This window comes from Colius striatus, chromosome 4, assembly GCF_028858725.1.
Source record: "Colius striatus isolate bColStr4 chromosome 4, bColStr4.1.hap1, whole genome shotgun sequence".
Taxonomy (NCBI): Eukaryota; Metazoa; Chordata; class Aves; order Coliiformes; family Coliidae; genus Colius; species Colius striatus.
This window is the reverse complement of record NC_084762.1, coordinates 92,167,942-92,185,136: the sequence shown is the minus strand read 5'-3', so window position 1 is coordinate 92,185,136 and position 17,195 is coordinate 92,167,942. Positions and strand designations below refer to the sequence as shown.

General features: G+C 41.5%; 1 protein-coding gene and 1 non-coding gene across 2 annotated transcripts in view; both read left to right on the top strand.

The window, feature by feature from the left end:
- The window catches only part of COL22A1 (collagen type XXII alpha 1 chain), a 208,731-nt gene that overhangs the window by 110,651 nt on the left and 80,885 nt on the right, over positions 1-17,195 (top strand). The window contains exons 17-22 of the mRNA XM_061996052.1: positions 950-1,003; positions 2,736-2,789; positions 4,473-4,502; positions 5,364-5,417; positions 6,287-6,340; positions 15,836-15,889. Of these exons, the coding sequence (XP_061852036.1) occupies positions 950-1,003; positions 2,736-2,789; positions 4,473-4,502; positions 5,364-5,417; positions 6,287-6,340; positions 15,836-15,889 (300 nt within the window). The remainder of the gene's footprint in view (positions 1-949; positions 1,004-2,735; positions 2,790-4,472; positions 4,503-5,363; positions 5,418-6,286; positions 6,341-15,835; positions 15,890-17,195) is intronic.
- Positions 7,428-7,509, top strand: TRNAS-AGA (transfer RNA serine (anticodon AGA)). Its single transcript has one exon. It is a non-coding gene; the product is annotated as a tRNA-Ser (tRNA).

Sequence of the window (17,195 nt, the reverse complement as noted above, 5' to 3'; positions counted from 1 at the left end):
AAAGCAGCTGCTTGGGGACTGACCTGGACATGAGTTACAAGCACGGCAGCCCTGTGCTGCCTGAGTGCCTTACTCTTGCTCTTTTAGCAACCAGAGTTTCAACTTGATTTTGTCATGAAGTATCTTTGTTTCTGTATCAGACACATCTTTTGTATTTAGATGACAAGGTATAGTGTCGTTAGCAGTCTTAATCTTTGTTTAATCTGCATCTTCCTCTCTGTGAGGTGACATTACTGCACTAAATATTCTTCTGCATCTCCATGGGGGACTTGACAGTTAATAATTGCTTTCTCTCTGCTGTATTCCTCAGCCACAGTTTACCCTGTACTGAGAAGTATTTGTCTAGTTAGTGTTTATCACTATCCTTATAAGATGGAAATGTCTTCCAGTGCCAGGTGCAGCACTGCAGTCACAATGAGCTGTGTTCACTATGCCCATTACATTGTTCACGGGTCTGGTTTATACTTGCAGCAAATGTAGATTAAGTGAGAAATTGCAGAGGGATGTGAAGGTGGATGCTGCTTGTTTACTACTTCTGAGGAACAATTTCTCCAAGTGACACTCTATTACAGAAGCTGGATTTTTCTGAAGGTGGTTTTTTTCTTTTTCATGTCTAGACACCTAGCAGCAGGCAAATCTTCCTGGCCAAATTTTACCCTAAATATTGTGTTTGACACTGATGTACAGTTTGAAGTCCAAACTTTCTGAGCCATCTGAAATGAATTTGCTGTTATCATGGTTGCTGTGCCATCTCCATCCTTCTACTTCCTGCAGCAAACCAGAACAGCTACCTGTGTTGTATTAGCTCCTACCTCAGTGCAGTGGGACATAACCATTTGTGCTCAAACCTTCGATCTTATGGGTTTTTTTCTGTACTTTAGGGGAATTGCAATTAATAACCTGTAATGTATAAACCAAAGATTTTTGTCTCCATTTCACCTGTTTATAGGGCCCTGCTGGCAGCCCAGGCCCTCCAGGTGTCAGTGGGACCAAAGGAGAAAAGGTGAGTTGGGGTGGGATGTGCATTTGTTAATTCCTCTTTGGTCCTCAGTGCTGGAAATATCAGGGCTGATGGCCTAGTATTTTTTCTTATTTGTCTATAAGTGAAGCTTATGTGTGTTTAAATGTTAAGACTTTCTGATGTTGCTTCAATGTAAAGTGAGTATATGTGAGTGTTAAATTGTGTCTGGTTATAGCTCCTCTACTCTTGGTTTAATCCTCATAGTGGAAGTAGAGAGTAATATGACTCAGGAAATCTTCCTCACCTAAGAAAGGTGGGTAGAAATGTCAATATGTTTGTGCAGATGCCAGTTTTCTGACCCAGGAGATACAGAATTGGCTCAGAAAGTGCCAATCAAACGAGCCCATCCCTTTTACCTGTGAAATAATTATTCCCTGTTCTCAGCAGCCATTTTGGCTTCATTATTTTGTGGAGTTGGCAGAGTTCCCAGGACAGCTTTATGTTTCCCTCTCTGTTAGATGAGATGATGTGGTTCTGGTGTTTCCTACCTTGTTTTTTGGCATATGTGTGACCTGATGGAAGCAGACCTGCTTGAGCAGGGGAGTTGGACTGGATGACCTTTAGAGGTCCCTTCCAACCTTTACCATTCTGTGATATGTGGAAAAGCATGCCCAAATCTGTGTTTTCTTTCTCCTTTTCTCCTCCAGATAAGGCAGTGAGCCTTATCCAAGAATGCTGAGATCAGAAACAAATCTATTTTCCATTACTTTCCTACTCAGATTCAACAGCTGTGGCTTTCAGAAGCACCTACAAGTAGGACACATCCACTCTGGTCATAGGCAACAAGATTTTTGTGCTCCACTATGTGTGCAGTAGAAAGCAGTGTTGAGTTCATAACCCTTCATGCATATCTCTGAAGTGGTTGTATTTGGTACTTCCAGATGTTTAGCTCCTTGTTCCATTACTTTTAATGCAGCTGATGTGTGTCTCTTCAGTCCTTCAGCCAGAGTATGGACTCTCTTTAGAATATAACAAATAGTAGTTTAACTTGCCTTAAGAGAAAATAGCATGAAAGATATGATGTATCCTTTAGAGATCTAAATGAGTAATGAATAAATAGAGTATGAAAGGAAGCTATATAATAATTTTTGCATTAATCTGAACCTAAAGTAAAGGAGAGACCTTCTGGAGGCTTAGTCTGAAAGCATAATGAATAGTGGACACTGCTGGAAAAACATCTACTGAAACAAACTGATAGCCTGGATGGCAATAAATCATGTAAAGAGGGTATGGCATCTCAGTATCCTGCAAACACAGTGTGATTCTGCTCTGTAAAATGACTTGGGGAAAGTGGTACTCTTTCTTACTTTATATTTGCAAATGAAAGCATTCTGGCCCCTTAGTATCCATCCTGCAGGTGCTGTTAAGAGCATCAATCAGGTTTATTTGTGTCATCTGTATGGACCAATTCTAAGAATTTTGAAGCTCAAATTTAATATTCCAGTGCATCCAGTGCATTCATTTTAGTCATTAAATGTCATTCACATCAATGGGTAACATCCCAGGAACACAGAACACAATCAATTCCTGCATGTATTCATCTCCAGCGTGGGGAAAACAGAGTTAATTGGGATTGTATGTTCAAGACTATTAATTACAGGCTAGTGTTGAAAGTAAGAATTCATAATAGCAGAGATTCACATACGCAGAGATTTGCTTTTGCTTTGTGTTATGGATTGTGCTGTGTTGTGTTCTCTGCTATGTTTTTTAATAGTTTTCATGTTCCCTGCAGGGTGAACCAGGACTTCCAGGATTGCCTGGCTCTTCAGTAAGAATTGTTTTTAGCTTTCTCAAACATTGTAGGCAGCCCTGAATCAGAAGAGAAGGTGAAATCTGGGGGTATGAGGGCATGGCTAAATGAGAGATGCTCTTAAAAGTTGTTTTCTTTCTAAAAAAGTCATATTTAAGGTGGTGAAGGTTTGTGAAGAAGGCAAGTGATGGGTTCTAACAAGGAGATTCACTGCCACAATTCTGGGAGATTTTGACTTGATTGGATTGAACTTGAAGAGGCAATGAAAGGATTGCCTCAGGTGCATCAGAGAGCAATACTGTGATAGTACTGTGTGGTTTCCAGGACAGTTGTTGAGTTGATGCCTAGTGGTCATTGCAAATAAGAACCTGTGAAAGTTATAAAATCAAATTAAAGTTCAGAAGTGAGCTGAATTACTGAGGGCCTTTGTCATGGACTGGATGTGAGAGTTGGGAAGGGAGATGAAAAGGCCATTTCTGATCAGGAGAAATAATCATAGAGTAATCTTTTGTTGTATTGTATCTGTCAAAGTCCTGGTGAAATATGTTACAAATAGGAGCTGGTGTGCTGAATAAAAGCAGTGATAAAAAGTAAACCAAGAAAATAGGAGAGAGGAACAGATCTTTCCAGTGGTACTAGAATTATGTGTCTTTGTGCACCCCTCTGCCTTCAGCAATGCCTTCAGTGACCTCAGAGACATCACTAGCAGGGACTTGAGAACATCCAATGTATTGTCTATATGAAGAGGTGATTTACCCCAAAGATTTGCCACAAAGTATGCAGAGGAGAGGTCTGCAAATGAGTTCTGCAGGGACTGGTATTAAAGTGGTTGAGGAGTATTGCTTTTACTTTCAAAAAACCCAACAGGATTAAACATAGGAAACAACACTCTTGGACTTCTGAAGCATTAAAGGGCCACTGATGCCAGAAACAACTATAGCACTGTGCCTAAGAAGGACTGGGTGCTAAAGACAAGAATGAAAGCCATCTGGTAATCATGAGAAATGCAGCAGGCAACTTTGTTACCCAGGATGTGATAGAAAGCAAAAGAGGGAGAAGTAGAGAGCTCTCAAAAAAGCCAAACCAAACCAAACCAAACCAAACCAAACCAAACCAAACCAAACCACTGTTTAGGTAAAAGCCTTTTACTTTCCTGCTTAAGTGTGAAATTAGTGACATGTCTGTAGTTACCAAGAGACCTCGAAAGACACCTACAGAACCTGAAAATGAGCCAAGTCCCAGAAGGTTGGTGGAGAACAGACTGTAAAGACTGACAGGTGTCAGTCACAGCAGCCAATGGCTTGCATCCAGGAGCTGAAGGGAGGTCTGAACCACACACATGTTGAAAGTCAGTCTGCTATTTATATGATGCCTTCCGCATTCGGTAAGACTTTGCAATGTAAAATAAGACAAGTTTCAGGGAATTTACTAATTTCCTGATACCCATGAGGTAATGAAATAAGTTCTCACTGTTTATACAGCAACACAAATCACTTTGTAGGTAACTGAGTGAGCAAACCTTGTGTCTGAGCTGTTTAAATAGAAAGTATCCCCCAGGCTGCAGCAGGATTTGAGGGGCTGTAGCAGTTCGTGTGCATCTCGAGGGAATGGAGAGGAGAGAAAAAATACATTGTGGGGGACCATCAGACCTTGGCATCCTGTTTAGTCTTTCCTCTTTATGACTCTGAATTTTCATTGCAGGTGCATACTGAAGGCCTAAAAGGAGAGCAAGTAAGAGATTCAATATATGTTCTTCCGTTGCAGGGTTGCTTTTATGTAGTTTAATTGCTTGTTAGATGAGATTTTTGCTTGAAAAATTGAGGTGGGTAAAAGTGTTGTCAAGCCATCAGGACACAAGTTTTCTTATTTATAGCAGAGAAAATAAACAGGAAAGGAAAAAGGGCAAGGTCCTTTTTAGGTGTAGTGACTCTAACATGACTGAGAAGTGTAAATGGGAGTGTCAGCTACACATTTCTTTAAGCCCGAGGAAGTGTCAGTATGGAAGTTAAACCAGATTTGAGTTTTATGCTGAGCTTGTCTTTGAACCTGGGCACTCAGTGGAGAGATAGCCATCACTTCAGTCTGTTAGTCTTACATATAAAGTAGACTTAAATTTGAGGGTTGTTTGTAGGTGCATAATTTGTATTTAACTTCTATTTAATGTAATGATAAGCATCATATAAATGGCACTTTAAAGCTCTTCACAGCTGTGCTAGCTCGAGGGAAATGCCAGTGAAAGCTGGATTTTGAAAGAATTGCTGTTCTCTGGCACTGAACCCCAACCCACAGTCTGACTGGAATATCCAGGATATCCCAGTGTCTTTGTAGAGCTACTGCTTTTGAAAAAAAGAGCTAGTAAAGGATAAATGCTGCTGATGGTGGGTGGATCAGTCTGTGTTCAGTCTATAAGTGGTGATAATTCAAGCAGCTGAAGGATTAAGGAGAAAACCAGCTGGTCTCTGCACTGGTTCTTCAGGATGTAAGAGGACAGGGATGGTATTGCTCCTGCACAGATGGCCAACGTGAAGAATGTGCCCATATAATTCTTCATACACACCCTTTAATGCTATTGTTTAAAAAACCATTTCTTAGGGAGAGCCTGGGCCACGAGGACCACAAGGCCAACCTGGACTTCCTGGACTTCCAGTAAGTTATTTCTCTCACAACTTGCAATTAACCCCTCTGACTGGTGTCTTACACCAGATTCATGCACTGAGATCTGAAACGTTACCCCCAGCCTCCTGTTTTCTTCAGTACTGAGAGGTCTCCTGCTGTGGATGGCCACTCTGAATGGATGGAAGTGACACTCAGGACAGGGCAGTCATTGCACAGAGGCAGACATTGCCTCAAGGCTGTTGTCATACAGAACCTGATTGGGTTTTTATTTTTTTGTTTCTAACTTCCTGAAGAGCTGTTTGGGCATTCAGCACCATCTCAGAGAGGCACTCACTGGTAACTTGTAAGATGCCATGCAATGAAGGTCAGAGAACTGTTGCTGTAAAAGATTGCCTTTACACCACAAGGTCCTGGATAAAATGTTCTGTGGATGAAAAATGAGAGTTGGGTACATGTGTTTGTATTTCAACACTATTTATACACATCAGCATTCTTACTTTTAAATTAATTGTATCTTCTGGTTACACTTTATAACCCAACTCTGCAGGATTATCTCAGTTCAGTGTCACTGCCACCTCATTTGCAAATACCATTGCTGTGTTTCACCATTGATTGGGTGTTGTAAAACTGATGGCATTGTGAAGATGCATTACTTAGGTAAATCTGGTTTTAATTGTGTAATTTGAATACAGTTGTGTGCTCTGTATTTAATCAGGGCATTGTCACTTTTCTCTATCCTGTTTTCTTATTCTCTTCTGCTCACAGGACAACATAATTGTCAGGTAAGAGTTGTCTAGGTAGTCATGCAGTAATGTTAGCACAGAACAGCTAGGAAGTGGTTATAGAGTTCATTATTTTTTCTTATTCAGTTAACTTTCTAAAACTTTTCACTTTTAAAGGGAGAGGCTGGTCTGGAAGGCAAACCTGGAGCTCCTGGTTTACCAGGTCAAAGGGTGAGTTGGTATTTTTATTTAATATAAGTCTCAAGAGATTGGAGATACCTTTGTTCAATAAGATTTGAGCCACTTTACATATACTTTTCTAGCAATTTAAGCATCCTGGATACCCCAACCCTTTCCTCTATTCATTCTTTATGGTCTAGCAACTTTCAGTATCTCTTGGAGGCCACAGATTGTGTGCAGTGCCCTGTGGGACCCTAGGAAATTTCATTTGCTCTCTTGTTTTTGTGTGTGCTCCCTGCTGACAAGAGGATTATTGATGTGACTTTGAGTGTGTACAGCCATTAGTACAGTGGAGAGATTGAAAGTTCAGAGAAATGCTGTTGTCCTGGAAGTCAAATAAATGCAAAGACACTTGCAATACTTATTACTTTTGGGTTTGTTTGGTCTGTGTTCAAAAAGAAGCTCCCACAAAATAGGAGCTGGTGTACCATTCTGCATCAGAACATTACATAATTTCTTCTTGTTGAAGAAGAAAACCAGATTGACTCACAGTTATATTTTGAAATAGTCAAGTAGTGTTACATAGTAAATATCACAGTGGGCCTGACCACCTGCCTTTCCTTGCTTCAGACCATTCACATGAGGAAATCTCATTAGACAACAGATAAGTGTGGAAGTGGGGTACCTGTTTAACCTTTGTGGAGACAGTAACTTCAGTCTCAGAGCTGCTGTTTGATGCTTTACTCCAAGTACTCACAAAGACTTGGTCACTTGATCCACAGAGGAATTTATGGGAGTTGTCTGTAGTGCTTTACACTTGAGTCAGGCCACTGCTGTTAAAGAGTGAGTATAAAAGAGCTGCTTGTGAGCATGAGAGAGGGTGATGGGCAAAGGACTATAAAGGGAAGAAATTGGTAGGTGGTTTGCTACCTTCCTTGGTAGGTGGTTTTCTACAGACTTTCCATAGAATTGTGTGATAGCAAATTGAGCTCTGTGCTTCGCTGTTAGGAACTTTCTCCTTGGGAAGATGTGGCATGCAGTCTTGGTTAATAGCACAGTGCTTAAAGGCATTTAAATGCATGTAATGCATGTAAATACATGTCATGCATTTAAAGGCATTTAATGCTAAAAGACATGAGTAGTCGTGGCCGAGTGGTTAAGGCGATGGACTAGAAATCCATTGGGGTTTCCCCGCGCAGGTTCGAATCCTGCCGACTACGGAGAGAGTCTTGTGGCTCTCCCAGTGTTTGGGATGAAGCTGGAACACCAAAAGTTCCACTTCAATATAAGAAAAAACTATTTTACTGTGAGAGTGAGGGAGCCCTGGCACAGGCTGCCCAGAGGGGTTGTGGAGTCTCCTTCCTTGGAGGTCTTCAAGACCAGCCTGGACATGTTCCTATGCGATCCAATCTAGGTGAACCTGCTTGAGCAGAGGGGTTGGACTAGACGATCTCTAAAGGTCCCTTCCAACCCCTACCATTCTGTGATTGTATGATTTACTTGCTTTGTTATACTTTTCCAGTCTGTAGCAAATATCACCTTATCACTTCAGGAAATAACTGTGCTGTGCTTTACTTGTGAGTTGACAAGTTGTGAACTGTCCTGGTTTTAAAGCCTGCTGTGGAACACTGCTTCCTGAGTAAGATTAATCGAGCATATTAGCTGAGTAAAGGACAGTGATCTGTCAGGATCTGCAACAGGACACACAATGCTCCTGCTAATGATCATTTGATTAGAGATGTCCTTTGATCCATATTGTCTTTGAATGTTTCCCTAGACACTGTTGTGTCTAGCTAGTTAGACTTCTCCTCAGGGTCTTTATTAGTCACTGGGCATCTTAGCTGGATATATTTTTTTAATGAAAGACCATTCTTCAGTGACAGAATATGTGAGATGAATCAAAGTCATAGGCTTGGTGGGGCTGTATGGATGTGGGAGAGAGAACAGATTAGCAGATAATACTGCTTCGCCATTAGTAGAGTTTTGACAAAGCACAGATATAAATCCAGGCATTGATTACCATCATACATAAATTTGGCAGCAAAAAGTAAATGTTTCTCCAGACAGGCTTAGAAGTTAAAATGCCAAGAACAGAAATCTCCTCAAATATTTCTTTGAGCCTAGTTTTAAATGAGTGGATATGAGGTGAGGGCAGATGCTGAAAGTAGAGCTCAGAGCTGTCTTGCACACACCCAAACAAGAAGGCTCTCCAGCAGTATAGGTGTTGAGGACATGCACAGGATCACGATGCCTTAGTTTCATTTGTGGCTCCATCCCTGGCTTCTTCTAAGACTTAGCTTCTTGACTGGCTATTAGGAAAAATTTCTTCTCCAAAAAGGTTGTGAAGCCCTGGAACAGGCTGCCCAGGGGAGTGGCTGAGTCACCATCCCTGGAGGGATTCAGAAGCTGTTTAGCTGTGGCACTGAGGGACATGTTCTAGTGGTGGATTTGGCAGTGTTAGATTTACAGTTGGACTTGAACTTACAGGTCTTTTCCAACCTAAATGATTCTATGATTCTAAACTGATTTCTGATTCTATTCTAAGACACATCTCCTCACCCCTGCACCCAAGGTCAATAGGGCTAAGAGTGTAAGGCTATACAAGCATGTGAGCAAACCAAACCATTTGGGCTTGTTTAACATTGAGCGTGTTCCCCAACGCACCTTTGGATCATGGTAAGTAGTTGTCTCCCACAAATGTCCCTGCATTGCAAAGTGACTGTATGTGGCAGGCTGGATGACAAAGGCCATCCTTGTTTGTGAGGAGAGTTTAGCTGCAGGAACACAAACTCCTGTGCTCTTGCATGTGGAGCCCTGGCCCATTTCATCTAGCATAGACATAGCCTATTTCACTATGGTTAGGGCAGAGCAATTAGACATAGCTAGAGTCTCCTTTTTAGCAGTCCTGTGTAGAACAGATTAAAATCACCAGCCATCTGCTTGCCTTGTCCCTCTGCTGTTTTATATGGATGAGGTTTCAGTATATGATGCTGCACCCATTTATATCTCCTAGAAATTTGGTTCCTGAAGTACTTTATAAATATTCTACACTCCTATTTCTAATATCTTGTAATGTAAGGGACAGATTGCAATGCAAGGTTGACTTCAGGACTCTCTCAAGTAGCATGCTGCAGAGGGGCTGATGCAAAACAGTTACTGTTTGGCAGTATGAATCAACCTCAGTTTTGCTTTCTGGTGCCCGGCCAAGATGTAAATGAAGTCAGCATATACATAGACCTCTTGTCCTGACACAGGAATGGACATATGACCATTTCTTGGAGTTCTTAGAAGCCTGCAGTACTTTAGTTAGCTGTAATACAACTGGCATTAACTACTAATGGACTAAAGATGTGTTTGGAATCATTTCACAGAGGAATCATGTCTCATAACACAGGCCAGGGGAAGTGAAGGATCCTGAGCTGTGCAGAAACAGAGGCAGCGTTGGCTGGTGTGAGGAATATGATGTAGGAGCCACCTACACAGTGTGTAGTTTTCATAGAAGATGACATACTGTGCCAAATACCCTAGTGACAGTTTGTCTGACAGGATTAGGGTCATACATTGTGGAAGAGTTTCTAGGAAAGGGGGAAGTATGAAATTCTTTTGGCCTGAAGCTGCTGTTCCCATTATTACTGAAGAAATAAAAGAATACATGGGATAGCATGACTACCAATAAACCAGACAAATACTTTCTAGAGACACTATTTGAGTTAGAGAAAAGAAATTGTCAGTTTAATTTTGCCTAGTGCAAGCTTAGTCTTTCAGTTGCATGCATTTGTTGTACTTACATAGAAGTTTTCCCATCACCCCTGCTTGGACTGTACATTTCCTGGAGCAGCTGCAGAGTCTTCTGCTAGTGGGATACAGGTATGGCTGAATAACCAGATGGGGTGAAGAAGCCCTGTGATCAGGGCTTCTAATGTCACAAAGCAGCTTCTGGCCTTGGTATTAGAGATTGCTTAAGACTATGGCTCTTTTGCCTTTTGAGGGTTTGCTACCAGACCAGCCTTGCTATCTGCAAGCATTCAGAACATTAGATATAGCCCAGCCATACCCAGCAGGTTGCTTTCAAGCTGTTTAGAACACCACTGTTGCCCTCTTGACAAACTTTCCAGAAGCTGTGGACAAGAGAGCATCCTACTCACAAGAGAGCAGTTGTTCTTGAAAGCAAAAAGGTCACTGGTTAGTCACAGAAAGTGTGCCTGAAGGCTGAGATTCACTGCTCTGCAGCAGGATGAGGGAGTGGGAGATAGACAAAAGACATTGGCAGATGCTAGTTGGTGTCAGAAAAAAAGAAAAACTCCTGAGCTGACTAAAGAATGGGATAAGGCATATTCCTAAATGTTTTATTTAGAGAAAAAGAAGAGATCAAGTGTGTTTGTGAGCAGAGTGAGGGGACCACTGGGCTATAACAAAAGCTAATGGTATTACTTCCTTGTGTGTGAGCTCCCTCCTGCAGCCCATTCTCAGAAGCTCCAGTATCTACAGTGTGTTTTCAATGTAATTATAATCCACATTCCTAGACATAGTTCATTAATGTGTAAAGTTAATCAGAGGGCTCCTTACATGTTCAGGAGTGGTCCAGTAGTGACATACTCAGGGAAGACAGATCATGTTTTGGGCATTTAAAAGCACTTCTTTCTTAAACTGCATTAGTTGCAGGTTTTGTAGTGTTTTATGGGCAGAGAAAAAATGCTCACAGTCTCCTCAGCCCATCTACTGAACTGCTAATCTGACAATTCACATCTGTCTTTTGATCCTGTCTGGGGGCAGGCGATAACAGTTCCAACCTGAACCAGGCGTTGGGGTTATGTTCATTTCAGTTGCCAGCTCTTCCAAGTGCCTGGCAGCTGATGTTGTATCTTTTGACAGTGGTACTCTCATATCAAGAGCACAGAGTGGGAAGAAAAGTTTTGCTGTTCTCATCTGTACTATAAGCCCTTTAAGTGATAGACAGTACTGTCTCTCTGAGGTAGAACTTTGAGAGTTTGGCTTCATTTTAGGGTACCGGGTTGGAATTTTTCCTCTTCATCTTTCTTCTGAGAAATTGAAGAGAATTGAAGTGCTTTGATTCTGCTCTTAAGTTTTTTGACATGTGATCTACAGAAGTCCTTGCTGGAAATAAACCCAACCTTTTTTTAATTACTAGACACAAAAGGTGCAGATGTGTGACATGCTCCTAGAAAGCACAGAGTTCTTTGGGTCATCCAGCATTAACACAGGGTTCTTCTTCTGGAGTGTGCTCCAGACAACTTAGATTCCAAGAATTTGGCTCTTTAACAAAATTATGCAGCTTCCTTCAAATGATGGAGATTTCAGAAGGGAACCAGGAGAAAACATCTATATTTTCCTATAGCACTACTTTCCACATCTGCATGAGGTAGCAGCAGAGTTTGATGTGCTGTACTGCAGCCTTGTTCTCTACATTTGCACAGTCAAGTTCTCCCCATGCTCAAAGAACAATCAGTGCAAAACAAAAAGGAAATACATGACTCTCAGAGGATAGAAACGACTGTCTAATGGGGATAAAGGAAAATATCTCTTTCAAATAGTAACCTTTAATGAATCTCCTTCTCTGTGATTAAAACTCTAATATAAAGGCTCAGGCAGATAAGTAATAATCCTCCTTTTTCAACTTTATGCACAACATAGATTATGCAGAGCACAGAATGAGAGTGAGTTGACTATAGAAATAGAAGAATTTTACAGCAACTTTCTTTTCTGTGAGGTAATTACAAAGTTTGGTGTTGAAGTCTGTCAGGTTAAAGGCAAGAAGAACTGAAGCAGCTCGAGGAGAGAGTTACAAAAAGGGTATCTTCTGTATCTTTAATTCATCTGTCTTTTTTCTGCAGGTTTTCATGTGCAAGTATCCACATCCCCTGAATGTTTATCCCTGAGGTCAGAGAAGCGCAAAAGCTTAACAGACCTTTCTTGACTCTACAACTAGGTTGTAACACTCAAGGTTACAACTAGAGTCTCAGTAAATGCTACAGATTTGTTTTACAATGGAGCCTAAAGGGTATTGTTAAAACTGAGGACTACTGGATTCAGGGCACAACCTCCACCTAGAAGATATGTGTTAAGAGCACTTGTGAATACATGAAAAGTTTATCCCTGTTAGCTGCCAGGAGGTAGATACATTTGTCAGATCTCGGGGAAGGCTTCTGAGTTCCTTGTGTCTTTGATGGCAGGATGGATATACATGTGTTTGACTTTCTTCCTTTTAGTTCATCTCTCTCCTGTCTAAGTGGGTTGTTGCATAAATGTTCCTGTTCTGGCTACTCATGACTTGAAACATGAGGAAAGGCTGTGGGAACTGGGGCTGTTTAGTCTAGAAAAGAAGAGACTGATAGGAGATCTTAATATTTACAAATATCTAAAGGGTGGGTGTCAGGAGGTTGGGACATCCCTTTTTTCTATTGTATCTAGCAACAAGACAAGGGGTGATGGGTTGAAGCTGGAACACAAAAAGTTCCACTTAAACATAAGAAAAAACTATTTCACTGTTAAGGTGAGGGAGCCCTGGCACAGGCTGCCCAGAGGGGTTGTGGAGGCTCCTTCCTTGGAGGTCTTCAAGACCCACCTGGACACGTTCCTCTGTGACCTGATCTAGGTGACCCTGCTTCTGCAGGGGAATTGGACTAGATGATCTCTAAAGGTCCCTTCCAACTCTACCACTCTATGATTCTATGATGGAGCCCTGACACAGGCTGCCCAGGGAGGATGTGGAGTCTCCTTCTCTGGAGGTTTTCAAAACCCACCTGTATGCACTCTTGTGTGACCTGTTCTAGGTGGATCTGTTTTGGCAGGGGAAGTGGACTAGGTGATTTCTAAAGGTCCCTGCCAACTACCTACCATTTCATGATTCATGAAACAGGCAGTTAACACTGTTTGAACTCTTATTTCCTCATGTGTGAACTCCTCATGATTTGAACCACCTTAGACTTGCAGGATCCAAGGTATCTGATTGCTGTCTCTAGGGGAAATATGTAAATAACCCAGGAAAAAGAGGAGAATAAATTTGTCCAGCAAACAAGATAGACTTTTTTGAAAGAGTAAATCCCAAGATGCAATTTCTCTTCGTGTCAAAAAGCCCATATAGCTCTTGTTTTTCTTTGCCACAGTCTCCATGATGATATTTGGATCTTCAAGCTGGGGAATACTCTTACCTCTTAATTTCCTGTCGTCTTCTGATACATATTCAGACTATAAAAGACTGGAAGCTTCAGGGAGTTGGAACAGTGATTAACACTGCTAGATTTCTTCAGGCTCCTCTAGTAATGTTGAGGTAAAAAGTTAGGGGTAATCCCAGCATCCCATCTAGCTTACTAAGGGAATAGTTGGTGTTTATTCTAGCAGTCATATTCCTTCACATTGAGGGTTCTTCTTATGCACTTGGTACCAAAACCAGCTCTGTTAGTGGGGCCAAACCTCAGTGAAAACAATGCTATGGAAATATGTGGCTGTTCTGACTATCAGAAAGCAAGGTAAGAAAGAGTCCTTTGCTATACCTTTCAGAGTTTCCCTCTAGCAGAGTGGAGCCAACATATTTTCCACTGGTTTCCTGTCAACTGTAGAGTAGAGATCTTTCCAATGAATGGATATGTTCATATACATTAGTGGATGCTTGAAATATTTAGGTGATATTGCCTGTCCTTGCAAAGTAAAGCAGTGCAGAAATAGAAGTGTAAGCAAATAGAAAAAAAGGAAGGAAAAAAAGGGATTGATGGTGTAATTAAATCCAGAGTGTAATTGTCAGTGAGGTAAATATATCAATTTTCTGATAAAACACACAGTTTTAACTGTGCTGCTGTTCAGGTGCTGATGAAGGCAAATAATATGTTTCCTATAGTTGAAGGGTACGTGTTCTTACACACTTATCTGATTCTTACTGTAAGTAACAGAGCATAATTGCTGGTTTTCTCTGTCATATTATTAGGTGATGTGACATTTTGCTGAGCTTTGCTCTCATAGATATAATTTCTCCCAGCAAGGATTTCTGTGCTTTATAGATAGGCTGTAAAGTTATGGAGCAAATCCATTGTACTTTCATTCTGGCTAACCTCTGAGTGGCCAAAATGTCCCCTTCAGAATGGGAAATTACCCTTTCAAACTCTCTGATAGTATAATTATAAGCTCCTTTAAGGGATTTCTCAGGGTTTTGAAAAGCACTAAACTTTCTCAGCATTATACCTAAGTATAGGCTTTCTTTAACAACTCTCATTGCTGCTGCAGATTACTGTGCCTGGCCATCAGTATGGAAACAGAACTGTTTTATACTTATACTCTGCCCTGGTAAGGCCACACTACATGTTCTGGAGCCAGCTTAGGGCTCCTCGGTTCAAGAGTGATAGAAAACTCTTGATTTCATCAAGAGATCATCAGATTCACCAAGATGCTGAGGGGACTGGAACATCTCTCTGACAAGGAAAGGCTGTGACACCTGGGGCTGTTTAGCCTGGAGAAGAGAAAGCTGAAAGGGCACATTATCAACAAGAATGTCAAGAGGATGGGGGTCAGTCTTTTTCTTGTAGTGCCCAGTGACAGGACAAGGGATAACAGACACAAGCCGGAACACAGGAGATTTCACTGGAACATAGAGAAAACATTCTTCGATGTTCAGGTGAGGAAGGCCTGGCACAGGATGCCCAGGGAGGGTGTGGAGGCTCCTTCTCTGAAGGTTTCCAGACCCTCCTGGACTTGTTCCTGTGTGACCTGATCTAGGGGAACATACTTTAGCAGAGGGGTTGGACTGGATGATCTCTAGAGGTCCCTTCCAACCCCTACCATTCTGTGATTCTATGTTACCAATCACATCATCAGTGGCATGAAACTTGCTTAATTATAATATCCTTCTGAAGAGAAAATCAATTTGGATGAGAAATAGAAATGAAGAAGGAAAAAAAGATCACTTCTGTCTCTCAGAGTTTTATGGGACTCCTCTTGTAGCCTCCTAGTATATTACTAATGTCCTCAGAAGTATTTATGATTCAGTGTCTGCTGCACATCAGGGGAAGATAGGCTATTTTTACAGGAAAGCTGAGTCAGAAGCTGTATGACTTGGCCAAAGTACCACTCAGCTGTTGAGTTGAGAAACAGATCCAACCTGTACTTTAACTTCAGTGCTTCATGCATCCTTACTCCATCCTTTCTTCGTCTTTTTTCTAAGTGTAGGACTAGAAAAGCTAGGACTAGTGTAGACTGTGAACTGAGGTGAAACCTATGGAGAACACAGATGCTGCAGCATCCATATAGGTGAACTTGTCTCAAGGATATGTTCAGGGCCCTGGCTTGTCCTTTCCTTGCACAAGAGAAGCTCTGTGGTTCCTCTGAAGGAGTCTTTTGTAGCTCTGGTTCCTCTGGAGGTATCTTTTGTAGCTGTCAGAAACAACTGGAATTTCACATCCAAATGTCTGCTGCCTTTGTGTCAAGTCTTTGTGTACCCACTTCACAGTGATTTACTAGTTTGGGAGTGAAAGACTTCTGGGAAGTCACTAGTGGTCTTTGCCCTTGTGTCTAATATTTGCTCCTCTGTTCAACACACAGGGTAAAAAAGGAGAACCAGGATTCCCAGGAATCAATGGTCTGATTGGCCCTCAGGTAAGTGCTGATTTCTTCATTTTCATATATTATGTGGAAAAAACTATTTTGTGGCAACAGGTGACTTGGAACCACAGTGTAGCATTCTGTGACCTTCTCATCTGCACCATCTTTGAAGGTGGTGTTTCACCTTCAAGAGCCAAACGGCTTTATCCTACTGTGACTGAAGGAAGCTTGCCTGTCTGTCAGCACTCACTTTTACCTTCCATGACTTTTCAGTAGCTTTGACCAGGTCCAAGATAGTGCTCAAAATAGCAGCATCTGTAACTTCATAAGGGCAAAATACTGCTCTGTTTGTTAAGTAGCATCAGAGAGGATTTGGCTCTACCTTGGATCAATCCATGTTGCCTTGTTATATAATACTGCCACTTGCCTCTGGCTTGCTTTTTTACTAACTTTGTAGACAAACTGAGATGATTTGAGTCACTTTGAAAAGTCACCTTCTGCAATAACAAAACTATCTGTGGGAATGCTCTCAAGCAGGAAAGGTGCAACTTCACCTTTAAGCTGACTATTTAGAAGAAATTCCCTTTTCAATAATAAGTAAACAATCGTACTGTTTACTTGGTGTACTTACTAGACCAAAGTCTTTGGTTTTGGTGTTTCAATTTAGTTTCAATGATCAGTTTGCTTTGGTTTTAATATATGCAAATCAATATATTCAGATTGGTTTGATTTTGGGCAGGAACGAAGAACTTGCATTACTACAGCTGTTGGTGATGTGTTGCAATGAATGGCACATTGCTCGACAGCAGATGCTGATTTTTTTCTTTATTTTCTCTGGCAAACTATGCCCTTGTAACCAGGAAACATGATCTACAAATGGTTTCTGTGGCAGACATTCTGTAATGAGCTGTTTGCATGTCTGTGGAGGATGTCAGAGAGGCCATCCAAGGGCTATGCAGGTGAGGGCACTTGTGTCCAGCTGGGAACGCTGCCCAGTGGAACTACTTGATACTGGTTTACATGTTTTTAAGGCTTAAATCGGTATCTGATTTTCAGGTATTTCATCACAGAATCATATAGAATCATAGAATGGTATCAACTGGAAGAGACCTTTAGGCTCATGGAGTGCAGCTTTTGTCCCAGCCCTATCAACCACTAGACCATTTCCCTAAGTGCAATGTCCAACTGTCTCTGAAACCCCTCCAGGGACAGTGACTCCAGCACCTCCCTGGACAGCCCATTCCAATGCCTGACAACCCTTGCAGCAAAGAAATTCCTCCTCAGATCCAGCCTGAACCTCCTCTGGCACAACTTGAGGCCATTTCTTCTTGTTCTATTGCTTGTTACTGGGAACAACAGA